This window comes from Mizuhopecten yessoensis, unplaced genomic scaffold (assembly GCF_002113885.1).
Source record: "Mizuhopecten yessoensis strain PY_sf001 unplaced genomic scaffold, ASM211388v2 scaffold11057, whole genome shotgun sequence".
Classification (NCBI taxonomy): Eukaryota; Metazoa; Mollusca; class Bivalvia; order Pectinida; family Pectinidae; genus Mizuhopecten; species Mizuhopecten yessoensis.
Window position 1 is genome coordinate 262715 of NW_018408857.1, and position 21513 is coordinate 284227.

General features: G+C 37.1%; 1 protein-coding gene across 1 annotated transcript; it reads right to left on the reverse strand.

Annotated features, from left to right (window-relative positions):
• Nucleotides 1-6709: 6709 nt before the first annotated feature.
• LOC110465135 (lanC-like protein 1) lies at nt 6710-21401 on the reverse strand. The gene is made up of 9 exons (XM_021520741.1): nt 21289-21401; nt 18306-18423; nt 16729-16939; nt 15530-15674; nt 14058-14198; nt 12116-12307; nt 8850-9026; nt 7972-8044; nt 6710-7140 (listed from the first exon to the last, which is right to left on the reverse strand). Exons 1-9 carry the CDS (start codon nt 21358-21360, stop codon nt 7064-7066), a joined length of 1206 nt encoding a protein of 401 aa, XP_021376416.1. The 5' UTR covers nt 21361-21401; the 3' UTR covers nt 6710-7063.
• Between the last annotated feature and the right edge of the window lie 112 nt (nt 21402-21513).

The window sequence follows — 21513 nt, forward strand, 5'->3', positions numbered from 1 at the left end:
ATATAGTGTGAACATATTTTAAATTCTACCTTTCAGATCCACTATGCTTTACACATGTAACGTACACTATGTTTAGTGTATTATCATTTTATCTGCCAAGTTAATGATAAGTCCAGTACTGAACTGGTATTGGTTCCGACAGGGCATATATTGTAAAACATATTCTTGTATCCCAGAACCGGTGTGTCTGTTTTTAAATGTAATATTTTCTGGTGTAAAACCTAGAGGACTTGCAAATGTGTATGCAGGCCTTGCAAGGCTTTGTCCATGTTCGCCTGAAAGCAGCATCAGATTACTAGGTCCAACCTTTTTCATAAACGAACAACTCTAGTCCAACCGTTTGGATCGCGATACACGAATGCGGCCTAGAATACCCAGAGTAAACCCACTTGGCGGGGCAGGTTTCCCCCACACCCCAGAGAAAACCCACTTGGCGGGGCAGGTTACCCCCACACCCCCTCTACTCCAATAAAGTGAGAGGTTTAACATAGCAAAATACGTTTAACTGTCGGCATTATCATATCCAATTACAAAAGTAGCTGACCAGCAGCCTCTTTTGTATAGGATTAGTAACTAATAGATATACCCCCCACCCCCACCCCAACCTTTTCATGTCCGATCAGGGAATGAAACCCTGACCATCTTGGTGAAAGGGGAGTGTGCTATCCACTGCGCCACCTGACTGCCATTAAATTAGTTGATTTTTAAACAGACAGTAGGTCATATACTGTTAACATGACTTGTCTTCAGAATGTAAAATTAAAGGTATTAGACAATATACAAGTAATACTAATATTTTCACACGTTTAAACAAGAGAAAGTCTACACATTATTCCTGCCACTTCATCAAAACATCAGCAAATTCCGGGCATTATATCTCCTGAAAGGAATATGCAAGTTCAAAATTTTAATGAACATTTTTTTCAGGCTTTTTTCTCTAAAAATCTTGTGTCGTGCAATAATCACAATATTATATTTGTACACTAGGAACACTGTTTTTAATGAAGTCCATTCCAACACTTTTAATTTCATGTTGCTATAAAAGAAAAAGAATTGTGCCATATGAAAATTTGTATTACTACCATTTTAGATGTTCCCAATTTTCCCGGTGATTATCTGTGGATTTTTGTTTCTTCATTCTGATCATTACATTGTAAGAGTAATATAAATGTTCTGTTTTTAGTTCAATTTGGGTAAACTTTGATACAATATACACATATTTTTTCTCATCCCTAAACATGTTTGAGGTCAAGTTGGGACACCAATGACATGAGGTCATGCTATTCTGACATGATGAAATTGAAACTGAAATAGACAATCAAACAAACTAGCCTGAAATAATGGATTAATTTTTCTGCAGAACACAAAGATGTGTGGGCATGCTGAATCTTGCTGACCATTTAGTTTTCGTTCGAATAACTCCAAGTGGAAAAGTTAATCATTTTTACAATCGTAGCCAATCCAAATCCTTCTATGGTTTCTGAGCAAACTTTGACGATCAAAATGAGAGAAAATAAATTACGGCATGTCCAGAGGTTTAGGATATGGAATTTAAAATAACACCCAAAGGATTCTCTTATAAATTGGGGTAAAAGCTTTGAACCTGGGGTGGTATTTACCCATCCTACATCCATGGACATGAACGAGTCTTATAGTACATGTATTTACTTGCAGTAGAATTATTTTGTTTTGCCATGCGTATCTAATAACATTAAGATGTGTCTCGTCTTTCCTTGTACACTGTTTTGATCATATCATTATCATCACAGATGAAATATACCTGGGGAAAGTAGGAATTATGTCATCAAGTAATGTTTTTGTGCATAAATTGTTTATTAAATATCATAAAGTTCATTTATATTTCAATTTACAATATTTTTCAGTATTGATTTTGTCAAATAAGAAACTTTGACTTCAGTAGAACATGTGCTAGGTTTAAAAAGTAATATTATTTATTAACTAGGAAAACACTGAGATTTCAAGATGGTTACTGTAAGTTTTAGCGGACTCAAATTTTAGCGTAGTATCAAATTTCAACAGCTTAATTAGCGCATTGAGGGATTGACACACTCGCAATATATGCAATAAGAAATTGTATACAGAAAATTTAATTGGCGCAGTCATAATTTAGCGCAAAATTTAGAGTGTGAAATGCGCTAAAATTATATTACCACTTAAATATGTACGTTTACAGTATTCAAAAACTGTTTATACTGGTATATCTTCTTCACTGCCAATAATCAAAAAATGCATTTTATAATAGTATCGTGTTAAGTACCTTTAAAACAATTAAAATGATTATTTCTTTATTAAGATCTTGTATTCCGTCTTTGATTATTACGTCATTTGTTTGTGAGAGTAACGTCATCAATTTTTGAGGAAACAACGTAATTTTCTCACACAAACCAATGACGTAACAATCAATACCTGCTCACAAGAGAAGATAACTCTGCAATACGCAAAAGACGGAATAGCAACAGATTTTTTATGCCCGTGAAATTGTCTTGTTTTCATATTTGCAATCATTCCAGAGGAAGAATCTCATAATTACGTTTTAATATTGGTTGCTAATTATCATATGTTAAACCTCCGAGCTTATATCCAGACCAAGAATCTCATCGCCATGCTTTCATTTTGGTGACTAATTGTTACTAACATTGTACTGTACTACATGTTACTACTTTGTGATAGAGTTTGTTTCATCGTTAATTGTCTAAACTAAATTTCACAGCAAATCAATTTCCTTTTCTCAATAGACATTATGCAGTAATACACTGTGGAAGCAGAGCCAAGTATTCCTCAGTCTTTCCCTGGTCTCGGCATGGGCGCCTTTGTAGGAGAGGTCATTATTTTTTCATTTACTCCACATAGGTCAAACTGCATGTATCTGGCTTACTATATATAGCTAATCAGATGCCCTACCAAACGAGCTAGCTAAGTCGGTAGGAAGCAGCTAGTTTATTATCGGGGTAAAATCTACAACATATTTTGGTATAATGAACTATTAAATCATTTCAATACCCTGGGATTCGTACAAAATGTGTTTTAGTGTATTTGTATAACCTGAATGAAGTGTCAATAAGTTTATTTATTTTTGCTTTAATACACATGAATCATACCGTTTAAGATAGTTCAACGTGGCGGCATAACATGTATTTAATACACATGCATCTTTTTAGCTCACCTGCCCGAAGGGCAAGTGAGCTTATGCCGTACCGCGTTGTCCGTCTGGCGTCAACTTTTCCCTTTAAAAGCCTTTATCTCCTGAACGACTGATTTGATTTTAACTTAATTTGATATGAAGCATCCTTGGGACCAGGGGCTCAATGGATTTATGAAATAAGGGTGTGGCCCCCTAGGGGGTTTAGTTAGGGCCAAAAAGGGGAAAATTTAGAAAAAAATAAAAAATCTTCTTCTCCATTTCAAGAAATGCGAAAAACAAATACTACTAATAGTTGTAAAGGCCTTTGGGTGGTTTATAAAAAATGTGATTTTCATGTCTCCTAGCCCCACCGTTTGTTCCTGGGGAGGAGGTGAAGTTTAGTATAGTTTATATAGGAAATAAACATAATAGGCCATATCTTCCATTGTTTTGAACGGAAGTTGTTCATATTTGACAGAAATACTTGTTAGGGGAGGGGGTCTGCAGGTCAATTTTTTGTAACCCTAACCCCCCTAGAGGGCTGGGTTTAGGGTGAAAAAGGAGGCGAATTTCAAAAATCTTCTTCTGCAGTTCCAGAAATGCTAGTATCAAATACTAGTTGTAATGGCTTTCGAGTGGTTTATATACTTTGTGATTTTCATGTGCCCCAGGTCCCTCGTTTGCCTTTGGGGAGGGGGTAAAGTTTGGTATTGTTTATATAGACAATTCGACAATGAACAGCCTCACATACTTTTTATCTCCAACCCAACTTATGTGCTAGTAATAGTAACAACCTTAATTCTTTATGAATTATAAAGTCTCCATAGTAACGCTTCCAAGTTCTTACCCTACATGTCTGAAGTGGTTATAAATTGGCATTACAGAGCAAATGTAAATATTGTGCCATGATTGCTTAAATAACCAGGTGAACGATACAGGCCCCCTGGGCGTCTTGTTTATGATAGTATTTGTATAATTTTATTTTGTGTTTCTGTCTCACAGGGTTTACAAAGAAAAATCCATTTAAGAACATGAGATTATTTTATATTCCATCACGCATGAATCATACCGTTTAAAATAAATAAATGTGGTGGCATAACATGTATTAAATACACATGCATCTTTTTTTATGACAGTATTTGTATTATTTTATTTTGTGTTTCTGTCTCACAGGGTTTACAAAGAAAATCCATTTAAGAACAGGAGATTATTTTATATTCCATCTTAACTTTTATGTTATGGTTCTTTTTGACCTAAATATCTTAATTCTAGTGCATCATATTGTACAACACTTTATACTTTCTAGTGGTGATATCACTCATGTGGTTTTGTATGTGTGTGGTGGGTGTGTTTTAACTATTATGTTATGGTTCTTTTTGACCTAAATATCTTAATTCTAGTGTATCATATTGTACAACACCTTATACTTTCTAGTGGTGATATCACTCTTGTGGTTTTGTATGTGTGTGGTGGGTGTGTTTTAACTATATTGTTATTGATATCATTATGCCATTTCAATGCATTGCTTGATGTAAATGTATTACACTGTATGTGCCTTAATAATGTAGTCCTTGACCTTTAGTGGAGAGTAAGTCAAATTCCAGACTGTTCTAATACATTTGGTTTCCTCATTTTAAAGATTCTTAAGTTGCCAACCACTAAGGCAAGGACAAATTCTATTAATCATATTTTCACCAATCTTACTACTTTTGTTTCTGCTGCCCAAATCATCCCCCAAGGAAAACTTGAGGAATTATAATTTAAGATTTAAAACTTGGATTATCAAGAGTTTGGAAAGTTTGCAAGGTTCATCTACTTTAATAGCAAACCAGAGATAAATGTTCAATACCCCAAACATATCCTTCGATTAATTGTTTGCCTTTTATATGACGTGGTACATTTGTATTATAAATGTATGACATGTTTTCATGTCTTGTGTGTTTATCTGTCAACATATCAATATATTTGTTATCTTATCTGTTTGAGTTTAAAGAAGTTTTGCTATTACCAATGCCATTCTTAATGTATGCATGATATTGCAAAAATGGACTTTTTTTGCAGATTATGCGTCAAATGTACATAAACAAAAACATACAGACTGTATATTGCAGCTATGTTGCCTGTGCAAACAATTCCACACCTTGAATGGTTTTAGAAATCGAAATGCAAAACAAAAATGTCTGTTTCTGATTTCTTGTTTACTATTATTCTCCATGTGATATCATAATCTTTTGTGTTTTTTAGCTTTCGTGTGATAATTTGAAATTTTTCACTGTAGTTCATTGCACTTTGCTTTTTGTATCGTTGTTATGTTGTAAATCATTTTTTGTATTTTTACTGCCTATTTCTCTGCAACAGTGTTTAGGTATAGAACTTCTGTGAGGTAAAATACACTATACCACCTGGCAATACTGCTGAAGTGTAAAAAGAATAGTATATCTCATCAATTTAAGATGGTTGAGAATGCACTGCACTTCAGTCGTGAAAACTTTGAATTTCTGGATTTGCTTAACTTCAGATAAGCTAGAAAACATTTAATAGGTGAAAATGTGTTATTCCAATAAACTTCATTTAGGATATGCAAATCCTAAGGCGTCTGTATCATCCTGAAATAATGTAATGACTCAGAATTACCTTGCTATTATGAATACCTACATTCTCATGTACTCATGTGTATTAACAAACTATTTTACATTTTCTTAACACTGAACTCTTCTTAAAAGGAGATTCTTGACACAGAAAGCCAGCACATATCCTTAATTCAAAAAGCTTGGTTTGGACACTAATTAAGTGTACTGAAAAGCAAGGTTATATTTTATCATTTATGCATTGCAGTTAAATATTTTTATGGGGACTAATCATTTGATATCATTGCTATTAAAAAAGCAAGGTTTTATTTATTACTTAATTCTGGTGACATATTTTTATGGGGACCAATAATTTGATATTATTTGTCCCTGGTGACAACAGGGACAAAATTCCACTGAACACATTTGTGTGTTAGTAGAAATTTACTTTTAGGCAGATTTATATTCTTCAACAACTAAACAGAAATGAATAAAAAACAGTTTTTCAATCTTTGTTTTGTTAATTTGTCACGATGGTAGAACATTCCTGAAGCTGAAATATGACAAACCCCTAATATTAATGAGAATTTGATCAGATCCTCTTATTAGCTCGAACCAATGTCTTCTAACATCTTCACTGATGGAATTTCACCAAATTAGACAGGAAACCTTCTGTGGGGAGACTCAAAATTGGAGTTAAAGGGCCGAGTCAAAAGGGGATAATTTGGCCATATTAATCTTAATGAATAAGACTATTCCTCAAGAACTATGTGAAGGATATCAACCATATTTGATTGAAAGTATAGTTTTATTCAGGTGGTTAGGCTCAAAATTGTAAAAATTGGGGGCGGGGCCTAATTATGCAAAACATAATTGTCATGAAATGAACCAACTCCCTGCGTCCCTGATGCAGCAGATGTATTAAAATACAATATGATGTTAAAATTGCTTCTAAATTGTGAGAGAATCATTTTCATGCTAATTTATGAATCAATTTATGAAACAATTTATTCCAGAACACATGAATATTGGACATGTATATATATTTTGCGGTAATTATTATCGTGAAATAAAACGTTTACACAAATTGGCGGGTAAGGAACATCTTGAAAATAATCATCACTGTAAATAAAGTGATAAATATTTCGATGTTAATCTCATAAATAAAACTTTCCTCGAAATCTGTTTTCATAGTTCATCCATAATTGACAAGATACCGGTAGTTGAAAACACTTCACAAAGCATGCAGATATTATGCAATACAAATTTTATCAATTGAGAACGCAGTTCACAAGCATACGTAGACAGCATCGATTGCTACCTAAAAAGTCAAATCATACTAGGTATGTTTCCGTCACAGTTCAAAGGCCGGGAAATATGCTTTGGAAGGATCCAGCAGATCAATTAGGAAATATATGGTACCTGCCATACCTGGAAAAAAAATACAGAATCTACAAATTTTCAAATAGATGAATACAGCAAGTTAAATATTTTTATAAAGGTACTTATATGGGCCATGGTCACAATTATGAAAACAAGAGTTCCAGAAGGTCTTTATCGGATTATCGCTCACCTGGATATTTGAGCGATCATGGGAAATATTCTCAATAGAATTAATTTTGCATATACTTCCATTTATTTAGTATCTTTGTCTTAAGAATGTTCAAGATTAAATGAAACTTTATGCTACTCTATCCCAGCATGCTACTGGTAAAGTGTCATCACCAAAGGCCCACTGGTAGTGCAGAAGAAGTTGTTTTATACTAGTAAAGGGTTGTTTTTATATATTTGACCCCTTTGTGCCAGGTGAGCTATAAAAAGGAAATGTGTGTTCCCTGTTATCCAACTCAACCAAATTGTTTATAGGTGAGTTTTTGGATCCTGTAAACCTATTTTTTAGAGCAGTTTACAGTTGTGCTAAAGCTATTTATAACAAACCAAACCAGTGATTTTCTATTTAAGGTATAGTAATGCATTTTGAGTTGCTATACTGGTGATTGAACATGAAATTTGATTTAAAATTGAGACTGTAGGTCAAGGCACCAACAACAGCTTACCATCCCCATTCTAACACAATTCAATAAATACTCTGTTTTAGAAAACAATGGAAGAGTCTTTTGCACTATTCCTCGCAAGAAAAACCCTGCATGTAATTCCATAGCTTCCACTAAGTACCGAAAACAATTCAATTCACTATATGCAATGCATTCAAATCTTAGGTGTCTCCTGGAATAAAGGAAAAGGTATGTTTAGATAACTAACCTTCAAACAGTGAGAATGGGGTGTCGGCCGTATGACATCCATGTTTTTCATAGTCAAAGCACCATTCCGCAAACTATAGTTAACAACATAAGAACATATGAGTTACATGTACCAAACCAATATTTGGTTCAAAATTGAAAGATTTCATTTATGACAACCCCCCACTGCTCCTATAGGACATGGAAGAGATCAAAATCAATCTGCCACCTCTCTTTGCAACAGTTTGGATATTTCTCTTTTCTTATCTTTCCTAATTACTCTTTCTTTCCTCTCACTCTCTCTCTTTGTTGCATCTCCCTAGGGACGCATCTTTATGCAACCCGGCTGTTATGAGGACGTTAAACACTGATCAAAAACACTTCTTGATGACAGTTAAAGGATGAAGAGATATACAGGTAATATTCATTATCAAATCGTGTTCTATTTTAGTATGGCAAGAAAAATAAATCTCAGCATCAACACACAATCACAAAATGGAACAAAGTTGATAGGAAAATATATATAAAGAAAATATCAGAAACAAAGAGGCACTTAAAACCATTAACTAATATAACAGATGGATTATTTGTTATATCTTATCAACATACCTGTACTTTATTTACTCTACATCAAACTGATATATTAAACTAAATCTATCTTTGCTTTTGCCCTTATTTTACTATCCAGGGAATGAGTCCTCTATCAGTTGTGTGTTAAGTCTGAAAACTAATATAAAGCATTCCTGTGAACTCACTCCCTCTGGTAGATATATATGCCTGGTTTTTCTTCTTCTTCTATGTACAGGAATTCCTAGTTATCATTCACTTGTTTTGAAAAAAGATTTCTGGTTGCAACTGAGTAATTATAGGTAGAGATTTTACTATTTGTAATAAACTTACTTTGTATGCCTTGTAGAGATACTCCTGGTTGCTGGTCAGTTTGTACATAGTCAGAAAAGCGTAGGCGTTGCCAGCTGTACCATGACAGATTCCGTACCCCTTCTTTAGAAGTCCACGTTCCCATATCACGTCTGCACATTTCTTGGCTGCGTCCAGGTATTTGGAGTCTGTAAACGTCTAAAGTAAAATACAACAAATGTATATTGTCTTTTTGAATTAATAACATACTAATTAATGAAATATTGTTTAATTTATATATTCATTACATAAAATGTAGTAGGTTTGTTTGTTTTTAATTTTTCTCCTGTATTATTTTCTTGATCGTAATTAAATTATCTTCTTAAATATTTTAACACAAAAACTCAACAGCAGAAATGCACATGAACTTGATCTGAAAATGGTAGCTGAAACAGAAAAACATAAGGAAGTATAATTAGGCATTTGTTTTTGACAGGTATAGTAACATTAGGGTTATAGACAGAGTCACTAAACACAGGGTAACTGATAAATAGTCAGGAAGTCACTATAGACAGGAGTCGCAATACACAGGAAGTCACTATAGACCGGAGTCACAATACACAGGAAGTCACTATAGACCGGAGTCACAATACACATGAAGTCATTATAGACTGGAGTCACAATACACATTTAGTCACTATAGACCAGGTTCACAATACACAGGAAGTCACTATAGACCGGAGTCACAATACACAGGAAGTCACTATAGGCCGGAGTCACAATACACATGAAGTCATTATAGACTGGAGTCACAATACACATTTAGTCACTATAGACCAGGTTCACAATACACAGGAAGTCACTATAGACAGGAGTCACAATACACACTAAGTCACTATAGACCAGAGTCACAATACACAGGAAGTCATTATAGAGCAGAGTCACAATACACATGAAGTCACTATAGACCAGGTTCACAAAACACAGGAAGTCACTATAGACAGGAGTCACAATACACACGAAGTCACTATAGACCAGAGTCACAATACACAGGAAGTCATTATAGAGCAGAGTCACAATACACACGAAGTCACTATAGACAGGAGTCACAATACACAGGAAGTCACTATAGACAGGAGTCACAATACACATGAAGTCACTATAGACAAGGTTACTACAGAAAGGAAGTCTAAAGATCAGAAGTCAACTGAGACAGAAAGCCACAAGATACATGAGTCAATGCAGATAGTGTCAATATAGACAGAATGGAACTTAAGACAGGAAGTCTCCATACACAGAAAGTCCAATACACAGTCGGGTAACTTACAGAAAGGAAGTCTAGAGCTTGTAAGTCAATTGTGACAGATAGTCACAATATACAGTAATCAATGCAGATGGTGACAATATAGACAGAATGAAACTCCCAATAAACAGGGAGTCACTTTACACAGGAAATAAGAATACATATGGTAACTTAATAGAAATCTAGAGATCGGAAGTCACTATACACAGGAAGTTGTAAAACAGATGGTCACTTTATACAGGAAGTCATTATACACAGGAAGCCATAAACAGAATGTCACTAAATACCAGAATATCATATACAGGAAGTCACTACAGGCAGAATATCATACACAGGAAGTCGCTACAGGCAGAATATCATAATACCTCAAGAATCATCATAGACAGAACAAGAGGCCCAGAGGGCCTGTATCGCTCACCTGGATATCTAGTAAGCAATCATGGTAAAATATTCTCCAAATGAGATCCAAGGGAATATGCCAGACCCCAAGGCCAATCCTTGTAGCATATCTGTATTCGATTTTGTATGCCCAGCAATTTTAGGTATGGTTATGGGGTGGGGATCTCAACTGTTTCCAAGATGTGACTCAGAAACTAGGTCCATAGGGTTGTGGCCAGACCCTAGGATCAATTCTAATATCATGACTGCATTCGTCTCTTTTTGCCCAGCATTTGTATTTATAGTTTTGGGGTGGGGATCTCAAGCGTTTCAAAGTTATGACCCAGGGGTTAAGTCTGCAAAAGTGGGGTGAACCCGGGGGTCAATTCTAATATCATGACTGCATTCGTCTCTTTATGCCCAACAATTGCATATATAGTTTTGGAGTAGGGATCTTAACCATTTCAAAGTGATGACCTAGGGGTTGAGTCACCAAGGGTGGGGCAGACCCCAAGGACATGCGTGAAACATATGTGCATTCATCTCTTTATACTCAGCAATTGTATATATGGTTATAGGGTGGGGATCTCAACTGTTTCCAAGCTGTGACTAAGAAACTAGGTCCCAAGGGGTTTGGTCAGACCCCAGGGTCTATTCTAATATCATGACTGCATTCGTCTTTTTATGCCCAGCATTTGTATATATAGTTTTGGAGTGGGAATCTCCACTGTTTCAAAGTTATGACCCAGGGACTGTCTCCAAGGGTGGGGCCAGACACTAGGGCTATTCTGATAGTAAATGTGCATTCTTCTCTTTATACTCAGCAATTGTATATATGGTTATATGGTAGGTGGGGATCTCAACCATTTCCAAGTAACAAACTTATTTTGGCCCCAACCCTTAGCCTGGGGGGTCAGTCCCACCATTTGTACAATTTTGAATCCTTGCCTCCCATGAATGCTTCAGACCAAATATGATTGATATCCATGGCACAGTTCTACAGAAGAAGTCTTTTATAGCAATATAGCCAAATTGCCCCCTTTTGGCCCTGCCCCTCAGCCCCCTGGGGGGCAGCCCCACCATTTGTACAATTTTGAATCCCCACCACCTAGGGATGCTTCCATTCAAATATGGTTGATATCCATCTCTTACCTAGTTCCAGAGAAGAAGTCGCTTAGAGTAATAAAACCAAATTGCCCCCTGCCCGTCAGCCCCACCATTTGTACAATTTTGAATCCCCACCACCTAGGGATGCTTCCAGTCAAATATCGTTGGTATACATCTCTTAGTTCCAGAGAAGAAGTCGCTTAAAGCAATATAGCCAAATTGCCCCATTTTGGCCCTGCCCCTCAGCCCCCTGGGGGGTCAGCTCCACCATTTGTACAATTTTGAATCATCACCACCTAGGGATGCTTCCAGTTAAATTTAGTTAAATTCCAATAAGTGGTTAAGAAGAAGAATTCGTTCAAAGAAATTGTTGACATACAGACGACGGACGGACGACGGATGCCACGGTATGGCATAAGCTCACCTTGGTCCTTCGGACTAGGTGAGCTTACAAACAATATAAACAGGAAGTTACTAAACAGAGAATGTTGCTATTCTCGAGAAGTTCTTTCTAAATTACCTTATACGCAGAGACAAACAGGTGAATCCAGCCTGGAGCTCCATGACACCAGTGTATAAGTTTGTCTCCATTTTCACTTTTCAGGGAAGAAGGTCCATTTCCAGATGGGTACCTTAAATCTAGCATATAGTCCACACTCGGCTTCACAAAGTCTATAAGCATGGACTTGTACTTCCCTGTGGGATCTTGAACCTGTAATGGGAAACCATTTAAGGTGTGCATTTATCAGCCCTGAGAGGCTTTGATATGCTTGATAGGATATGTAGAACCCCCAAATGTTCATTCAGGCACAGCTAAAATCTCAAAGTTTCATGGTGTGGGGTAAGTAATGTCAATCTCTACCCAGAGTTGTCCTTCCTAACACTCACTAACACCTCGCTCAATGGCTTTATTAAGAATCTTGGTAAAGTCTTGAAAATCTATTTAAACTATAGATATTGAGTCTGTCAGCAATGTTTAACATATAATCAATTGATTAAAAACTTCTCCCAAATATGTCACCATAAGACATTGTTCAACACAAAACTGATTTGATTATATTTGTATATGCCATTCATTGTACTGTGAATACGGCTTGGTATCTACGTTTGCCACATAGACAAAACCACATGTTGGATTCTTGATGAATGTAAGTGATTATATTATCAAAATTGCAAAGAAATATGAGCCAGGTTTTGGTTTTAAAGGAAGAACAAGTCGAAGCATTGGAATACATATTACAGAAAAAGTGACATTCTACTGGCCTAAATATGTTGTATGGTTCAACGCCACATGACCAAGTATCACATGATCAGAGGCTATAACTATAATGCAGACTATTTTTTAGCAGTTGACAGAGGTGTTAGTGAGTGTCAAGGATCGACGACAACTCTGGGTAGAGATTGAATTTATGTGTCGGACCTTTCAACATTTAAAAAAAAAATAATGCATATTGGGTAAATGTTTTATGTAGAATTAATTTTTCAGGCGAGACCTGATCGTCTTTTTCAAAATTTTGATGAGACCCATTACAAAAAGATATAAGAGGGTTTTACAAAACTTGCCTAGTCCCACAGTGAAAGCATTAGTCCAATGTACTCAAATATTTGAGTCCCAAAAATCAGTGAACATGACTGACTCTCAACCTCGAAGAAAATCATAAAAGTATTGTCTGCAAGACTTTAGCTTAGTAAAACTATAAAGTTTTGTTTCGCAATTTTCTACAAAAAGCAAGCGTGACTTTGACCTTGACATCATAAAATATAAACAAATTCCATGTGAAATACAAACTCAATCAAGTGGCCATCATATACCTGATGAGTTTTGTACTGCATATATATGAATGTATTTATTGACAAAATAATTATTTAAACTTTATTGATTATACAACATTTATGACCAAAACAAGTTCTATCAACTAAATTCAATTACTCATGTCGGCCCACATGTATTGTGCATGGTCTTATTGTGGGAGGAACTGGAGAACCCATCTTGGTTAAAGGAGTACCTAGAAAAAACCACCTTGTCAGACAGGTGACTCGTTTTCTTCTCACATCTTCAATCATGCGATTGGTTTTGAAAAAGGAAAGTGTGCTATAAATTGGACTGCGCCAACCGACCACCAAAGGTTAACAAAACAAAGACATATGAGGTTATTTTTTTTTTATTTTTTTATTTTTTTTTGCCTAATTAATACTTTTTTTTTTGATTTGACACTTTTTTATTTTCCTTTTTGCATAATATAATGACAACACAGTTTTACAACGGGGTACATGAATGTGAGAGAAAGTTTCAAATTGAACATATATTTGTTACACTCAGATTCTGCCTTGAAGAGCAGAGATATACTTTTGTTCAATTATATATGCTGCTGTGTTTAGTACAACTGGAGTACCAATACATACCTATATAGGAAAAAAGACATTTAATTTATTTTATACACATAATATGAGGTTAGGGTTACCTGCATCAGTGTGGTGAGTATTCCGGCCAGACCGTGAGCCGCACCCAGATAGTACTTGTCATGCCACTGGTACATCAGGGGGTGGTGGAACCCCTTCTCCCTCGACAGACCTCGCCCTCTGTCTATCACAGACTGGAAAATCTGTTAAAACAACGTCTGATTTGATGGCTGTGTGGTCTTGCAGATCAATGACTGAATGGTTTATTGGTTAATGAATCAATTCAGAAAGTTTTCTTTTTAAATTGGTGGTTACTTACTTTGTCTTTTTTATTCATTATTTTAAGAAATGTTACTACATGTATTTGTAAGTTGCCTCATCCAAACAAACCAGTAAATATTGGTTTTTATCTTGTGAGTCTCCCTAAATTTTGCTAAAAACAATCTGACTGAAGTTGTGTTTACAAATCTTATTTAATGTGTGTTGTGTAAAGTGGTTATGTAATGGTGATGTGAATAAGTGGTGTGGTGTGAATGGGTGAAGTGAATAAGTGGTGTGATGGAAATGGGTGATGTGAATAAGTGGTGTGGTATGAATGGGCGATGTGAATAAGTGGTGTGGTGTGAATGGGTGAAGTGAATAAGTGGTGTGATGGAAATGGGTGATGTGAATAAGTGGTGTGGTATGAATGGGCGATGTGAATAAGTGGTGTGGTGTGAATGGGTGATGTGAATAAGGGGTGTGGTGTGAATGGGTGATGAGAATAAGTGGTGTGGTGTGAATGGGTAATGTGAATAGGTGGTGTGGTGGAAATGGGTGATGTGAATAAGTGGTGTGGTATGAATGGGCGATGTGAATAAGTGGTGTGGTGTGAATGGGTGATGTGAACAAGTGGTGTGGTGTGAATGGGTGATGTGAATAAGGGGTGTGGTGTGAATGGGTGATGTGAACTAGCAGTGTTTGTGTGAATGGGGGATGTGAATAAGTGGTGTGGTGTGAATGGGTAATGTGAATAAGTGGTGTGGTGGAAATGGGTGATGTGAATAAGTGGTGTCGTGTGAATGGGTGATGTGAATAAGTGGTGTGGTGTGAATGGGTGATGTGAACTAGCAGTGTTTGTGTGAATGGGGGATGTGAATAAGTGGTGTGGTGTGAATGGGTGATGTGAATAAATGGTGTGGTGGAAATGGGTGATGTGAATAAGTGGTGTCGTGTGAATGGGTGATGTGAATAAGTGGTGTGGTCTGAATGGGTGATGTGAATAAGTGGTGTGGTGTGAATGGGTGATGTGAACAAGTGGTGTGGTGTGAATGGGTGATGTGAATAAATGGTGTGGTGGAAATGGGTGATGTGAATAAGTGGTGTGGTGTGAATGGGGGATGTGAATAAGTGGTGTGGTGTGAATGGGTGATGTGAACTAGCAGTGTTGGTGTGAATGGGTGATGTGAACTAGCGGTGTTGGTGTGAATGGGTGATGTGAACAAGTAACCAATGAAAATTAGTGTGATTTACCTAATTTTCTCAATGAACTTACTTTATATATTATAGAGTTGTCTATCGTGTCGGCCCCTAGATGGTGCTGCACAAATAGAAGAGCACTCAAGTAACCAGCCCGGCCAAAAAGGATCTCGTCAGGAAGATTACGATCTGAACACACACCATCGTGCATGGCTTCCAGTCTTCAAAACATAGAAAGTTATTGAGGTTTGTAATATATGCAAACAGATTATATAAAATAGGTGTATAAAGTTTCACTGAGGAAGGCTTTGGCAATGCATCTGAAAGCCATGAAACACGATGGCCATTTTCCACCAATGCACCAACAACATGTTGCCAGTGGCTGTATTACAAATCGTAAAGCCAGGAGATGCAAAGTGTCCTTCTGTACTCAATAAGTGCACATATTAAAGTGTTAAAGACATAATGGGTTTTGACTCTGTACTCTTACCAGACAGCCAACATGCTTTTTATCTACCTCTTAGCTTGTGACACTGTACATATGCAGTCAGTGAATAAGACAAAAAACTTCTTTCAATATCAGAATCAACAATCAGCAATGATGCTCTGGGAACCAAGCATTTATTTGTTTGGGATTCAACGTCCTCCCAACATGTACAGTCAGGGTCATATAAGGACGGGTGCCTAGGGTTTGTTGGTTGTACAGGGTTAAACGTCCTATCAACAGCTAAGGTCATTGAAGGACGTGGGGTACCTACGGAGACATAAACTGCTTGAAAGAAAAAATATGTAGGAAAGATAGATAGTTGGCAGGAAAGATATGAAACAAAAACAGATCTCAAGTGTTGCAATGGGTCAGCAGATCAATTTTGGTCTCTTACATGTACATGTCATAGAAGGCACAGAAGAAATCACCTGATTCTGTAAGGGCCCCTCATTGGTCCACTTTTATGATACACATGCTGTGGGATAGAGCAGTTCTATTAGTGGTTTCTTCATTATCCTCTAGACAGGAGACAAGAAAGAAATAACCCTCCATTCTGCATTGGGGCATCACATTAGTTGCCTCTTATGAACATGCAGTGGGATACATGCAGCAGGTCTGTTCTTCCCCGAAGCCTTTACTGGTACCGTGAACCACACAGCTCAGCTTAAGTTGGCCTAGGCATTAATATTTCACATCATTTCTGGGACACAGTTGTATAAACCATTGAACACAACAGTACATGGGATAGCACATAAGAGTTTTAAAAACAAAAGAGCCAATTGTCCTACCTTTCAACCAGCTCCTGTGATTTGTCAGCCTTGCCCATCTCACTACAAACCACAGCGCCCAGAGCCAGAGGCCCAGCATCCCCACATAAGAAGGTCACTCTCCTTCCTTTCAGGTGTCGTAGATGGTGCTTGATGTAGCTGTAGGCTTGTTCCAGGTACTGTGGATCTTTATCAAGTTTGTTGTACATGTGCCAATGAAGAAAGGCAATACCTTTAAAAGGTAAACGGAAATGTTTTTTTCTATGAGCTACCTCAGTATATATGTAAATTTTAATCAAGCTCTTAATAATTTGTAACATCAGATTAAAAATGCAGTAGACCACTCACCAACAGTAAACCACTCACCTGTCCCCATCTATACCAGTAGGGATTCAAACCTGGGAACCCCCAAAACTCAATAAGCTCTACCGATGGGGCTGCATGGTTGCTGGCGATTAACCCAGTCCAGTTCTGCTATATTCCTCCCTCCTTCTTTAAACACTTTACCTATGAAGACATATCATACTATTTACTAGCTGGCGGAACCGTAGCTTCTACGCCCATTTTTTTTTTTTATTGTTATCGGACAAAAAGATCGGGCCTAGAAGCTATGGTTCCCGCAGCTAACTATTTACAACCCTGGTTCGGGTAACCCCTTGGAAATCAATCATCGAGTACTTGTAAAAAGGGTTGGTCACAGGCAACACAGTACTATAACAGGAGAAGAGAAATGTATAGTCAGACTAGCTCGGTTTCTCAAAACCTCCCATTGAAATTAAAGTGAAACTTGACATGAGTATTGGTCGGCATGTTTAGATGTGCAGGAAATGTTTTTTTGGACACTTCACATCCAAGATTGCCACTGCAGCCTCTGATTGGTGGAAATTAAGATATTGATCAAATTTGAACAAATTGTGTATGTACTAGCTATAGGTAGGTGTACTGTGTAGTCAAACTATACAGAGACTTCAATTAGCATCATTCATGACTGCTGGGGTGGTTTTGGTGACTTCTATAACATCTGCAGCTACAATTAGAACTTGTTATGCAACATAACCGGATCTGAAGTGAAAATTTCAGAAAAGACCATTTATTCATCTCATGTTTGGCATATTTAAATACAGCACCAAGAGCAAGTTTTACAGTCACATATGAAAACAAAACATTTTTTATTAAAATCCTTCAATTAATTAGAACTAATGAATTTCACACCATTTTGTAACTCTTTTATAAGTTTACTAACAATGAATTTGGTCGTTTCTAGACATTTTCTTCAGGTTGGTAAGTATGGATCATAAAAAGTTCTTTTTACACCACCAATAATAGTTTCTATGTGAGGTTTCGATGACTAGTATAGTATGTACACTGTCACCCTCGTCAGACAAATGACCACTGAAGTGTATGCATACAGAGGTGTAAAATGTGTACAAGTTGTCCACAAAATCGATGTCAATTTTGCTATGCTGTAAGCGTATGTACTTTAATTGTTATATATGAACAGAAATGGCTTGATTCAGCTACACTCTGTTTAATACTTGGTTATAGATGTGCGAGAGTCAAGGGAGACAACACCTATTGTTCCTTGAACTGAGACTTACCTCCCATGCCGGTGTAGACAGAGTAGTTAGTGTCAGCATCTTCATCTAAACCAGTGTTCAATTTCTGTAACAATCTATCTATGTGTGACCTCAGCACTTCTTGTTGGCCAACCAATAACTGTTAAAAAAATTAAACAATAAATAAAACTATATAACTGTGGCCAAGATAATTGGCTCATTCACTCCTGAAATTTCATTATGAACTATTCCAACCTTGGATTTGGTAGAGTTCAAATGTGTCTTCAATGAGTTAAATCCTCATGATGTTCTTAGAGTAAGTGTCAATAAACAAAACTCAAAATAAATATACCTAACAAAAAATCCAAAACAAGATGCCCAGAGGGCCTGCATCGCTCACCTGAATGTGTTTAAAATAATTGGTATGAAGTAAAGATAGTACATATGAAATTTCAGAAAGATCCATCCAATACTTGAGAAATAGCAAGAACAAACAAACTTCAAACAGAGCCCCACCCATATGCCTCTAGGGGGGTCATACCCACTGTTTATACAAAAAGGTCACTTGGCCCAAGGATGCTCCAGACTAAATAAAGATAAAATCCCTTAATCCCGATGGTCGAAGAAGGATTTTAAAGGTTTTACCTCTATTTCTCCTATTGGGCCCCGCCCTTCTGCCCCCTGGGAGACCACAACCACTGCTTATACAAAATTGAGTCCCCTTGTCCCAAGGATGCCCGAGACTAAATTAGGATAAAATCCCTTAATCCCTATGGTAGATTAGAGAATTTTAAAGGTTTTACCTATAATTCCCCTATTGGGCCCCGCCTCTTTGCTTCCAGGGGGGTTAGACACACCGTTTATACAAAATTGGTTTCCCTTCACCCAAGGATGCTTCATACCAAATTTGGACAAAATCCTGTCATACGTACAGAAGAAGAAGGTTTTTGAAGAATTTGCTATGTTTTCCCTAATGGGCCCTGCCAATCTGCCCCCAGGGGGGCCACACTCACTGTTTATACAAAATTGAGTCCCTTTTGCCCAAGATCCTCCAGACCAAATTGGGAAGAAATCCCTTCATCCCTATGGTAGAAGAAGGATTTTAAAGATTTACCTCTATTTCACATATTGGGCCCTGTCCTTCTGCCCCCTTGGAGACCACACCCACTGCTTATACAAAATTGAGTCCCCTTGGCCATAGGATCCTCCAGACCAAATTAGGATAAAATCCCATAATCCCGATGGTCGAAGAAGGATTTTAAAAGTTTTACCTTTATTTTCCCTATTGGGCCCACCCCTCAGGTCCCAGGGGGCGCCACACCCACTGTTTATACCAAATTGGTTCCCCTTTACCCAAGGATACTCCACACCAAATATGGACCAAACATTTTCATTCCTACAGAAGAATAAGGATTTTAAAGAAAAATTTGTTATGTTTCCCCTATTCGGCCTCGCCACTCAGGCCCCTGGGGGCCAGACCCACCATTTATACAAAATTGGTTCCCCTTTAGCCAAGGATACTCCACACCAAAAATGGACCAATCATTTTCATTCCTACAGAAGAATAAGGATTTTAAAGAAAAATTTGTTATGTTCCCCCTATTCGGCCTCGCCACTCGGGCCCCTGGGGGCCAGACCCACCATTTATACAAAATTGGTTCCCCTTCACCCAAGGATGATTCAGACTTAATATTGAACAAATCCTTTCATTCCTACAGAAGAATAAGGATTTTAAAGAATTTGCTATATTTCCCCTAGTGGGCCCCGCCCCTCAGCCCCCAGGGGGGCCAAACCCACCATTTATACATAGTTTGTTCCACTTCCCCCAAGGATGCTTCTGACCAAATTTGGTCAAAATCTACTGGGCCATTCAGGACAAGTAGCGTTTTAAAGCAAAAGTTGTCGGACGGACGGACGACGGACGCTGCACCATGGCATAAGCTTACTTGCCCTTTGGGCAGGTGAGCTAAAAATGGTTGTACAAAGTGGTTCAGTTTGAACAATTGCTGTCATATTGGTATATTACTCCCATAACATGAGAGGCCGCTGGTCGGCCTTTTTTCTATCAGATATGATTTTGCCGACTGCGGCGCCTGTCAAAAGTTTTTCGCCGTGTAAAACATCTAACATTGTTGGAGTAATTGGTATGTATACTTATTCATAGCAAAGTACATTTTACCGGAGTTAATCATTGCCTCTTTTTAATCCTTCCTATACCTAATCACTATAACAAAAGCAAGCTAATAGCTGCATCTTTTCCATGTATCTCCACCATTGTTTGGCAAATCAATTTAAGCTTAAGTTCTCAATATGATGAATGTATATCATACAAGTTGCTTCCCCTGGTCTTTGCACAACACAGGTGTACATGTATACCATGTATACACAACTGATTACCAAAACAAGGCAGAAATCAACGTAAAGGGGTTATTTTCTCATTTGAGAATTCAACTTAACTTTATCTGAATACGTCACGCTGGCAGGTTATCGTTTGGTTATGATAATATATGGATATCAGTGAATTTGATAGTGGAACCCTCATTTTTATGACAACTTGGTGAATTCCCTCAACGTTTAGTTTCTCCTAAAGAGCTACTCCGATCTACTCAGTTAAAAAAGCAAATGTTAAATCGCGTATGTTGCGGGATCACGTTTGAAGTACGAAAATAATGATTGACTGATCTGCGTGATTGTTTAAACAACTACGAAAGCAAACGCTAAATAAAAAGCCCAACAATAAATAACAAATGAGAAATATTTATTAACTAATAAAGGAAGTACCGAAACAATAATCAAAATTGTTTAAGTACCGAAATAACTTAAATACAAGTACCAAAATGACCTACAAAAAGTACCGAAACATCTTCTTTTTGAAGTACCGAAACTACCGGGTACCGAAACGACCGTACAAGTGTACCCCCTATAAGTCAGCTCTGTGAACAAAATTAGTTGCGTGTCCTGTGATTAAATATGCAGTGCCATGCCCTTGTTATCTGAATGAATTAACACTACAAATTGACAATACCTTCCCATCGTCACCGACAAGAGACTTGCCATCATATGCAGAAAATTTGTTCTCGAACGCTCTCCCATCCATATTATTTTCACAATGTTTTCATTTTTGTTTATACCGGAACCGGAAACAATGTATTTTGGTTAATATAATATAAATTACACGTTTCGTTTGTGAAAGACATTGCAGAAAAATGAAACATTTTATTGTTAAATTGTGTTAATAAACAAATACAAT

Bases quoted from the DNA above. Each gene is read 5' to 3' on its own strand.
- LOC110465135 (XM_021520741.1), bottom strand. From the start codon at position 21,360: ATGGATGGGAGAGCGTTCGAGAACAAATTTTCTGCATATGATGGCAAG. The intron at 18,424-21,288 runs GTATTGTCAATT...TTTTTTTAACAG, and splicing joins TTGTCGGTGACGATGGGAAG to TTATTGGTTGGCCAACAAGA. The intron at 16,940-18,305 runs GTAAGTCTCAGT...TACCTTTTAAAG, and splicing joins TGTCTACACCGGCATGGGAG to GTATTGCCTTTCTTCATTGG.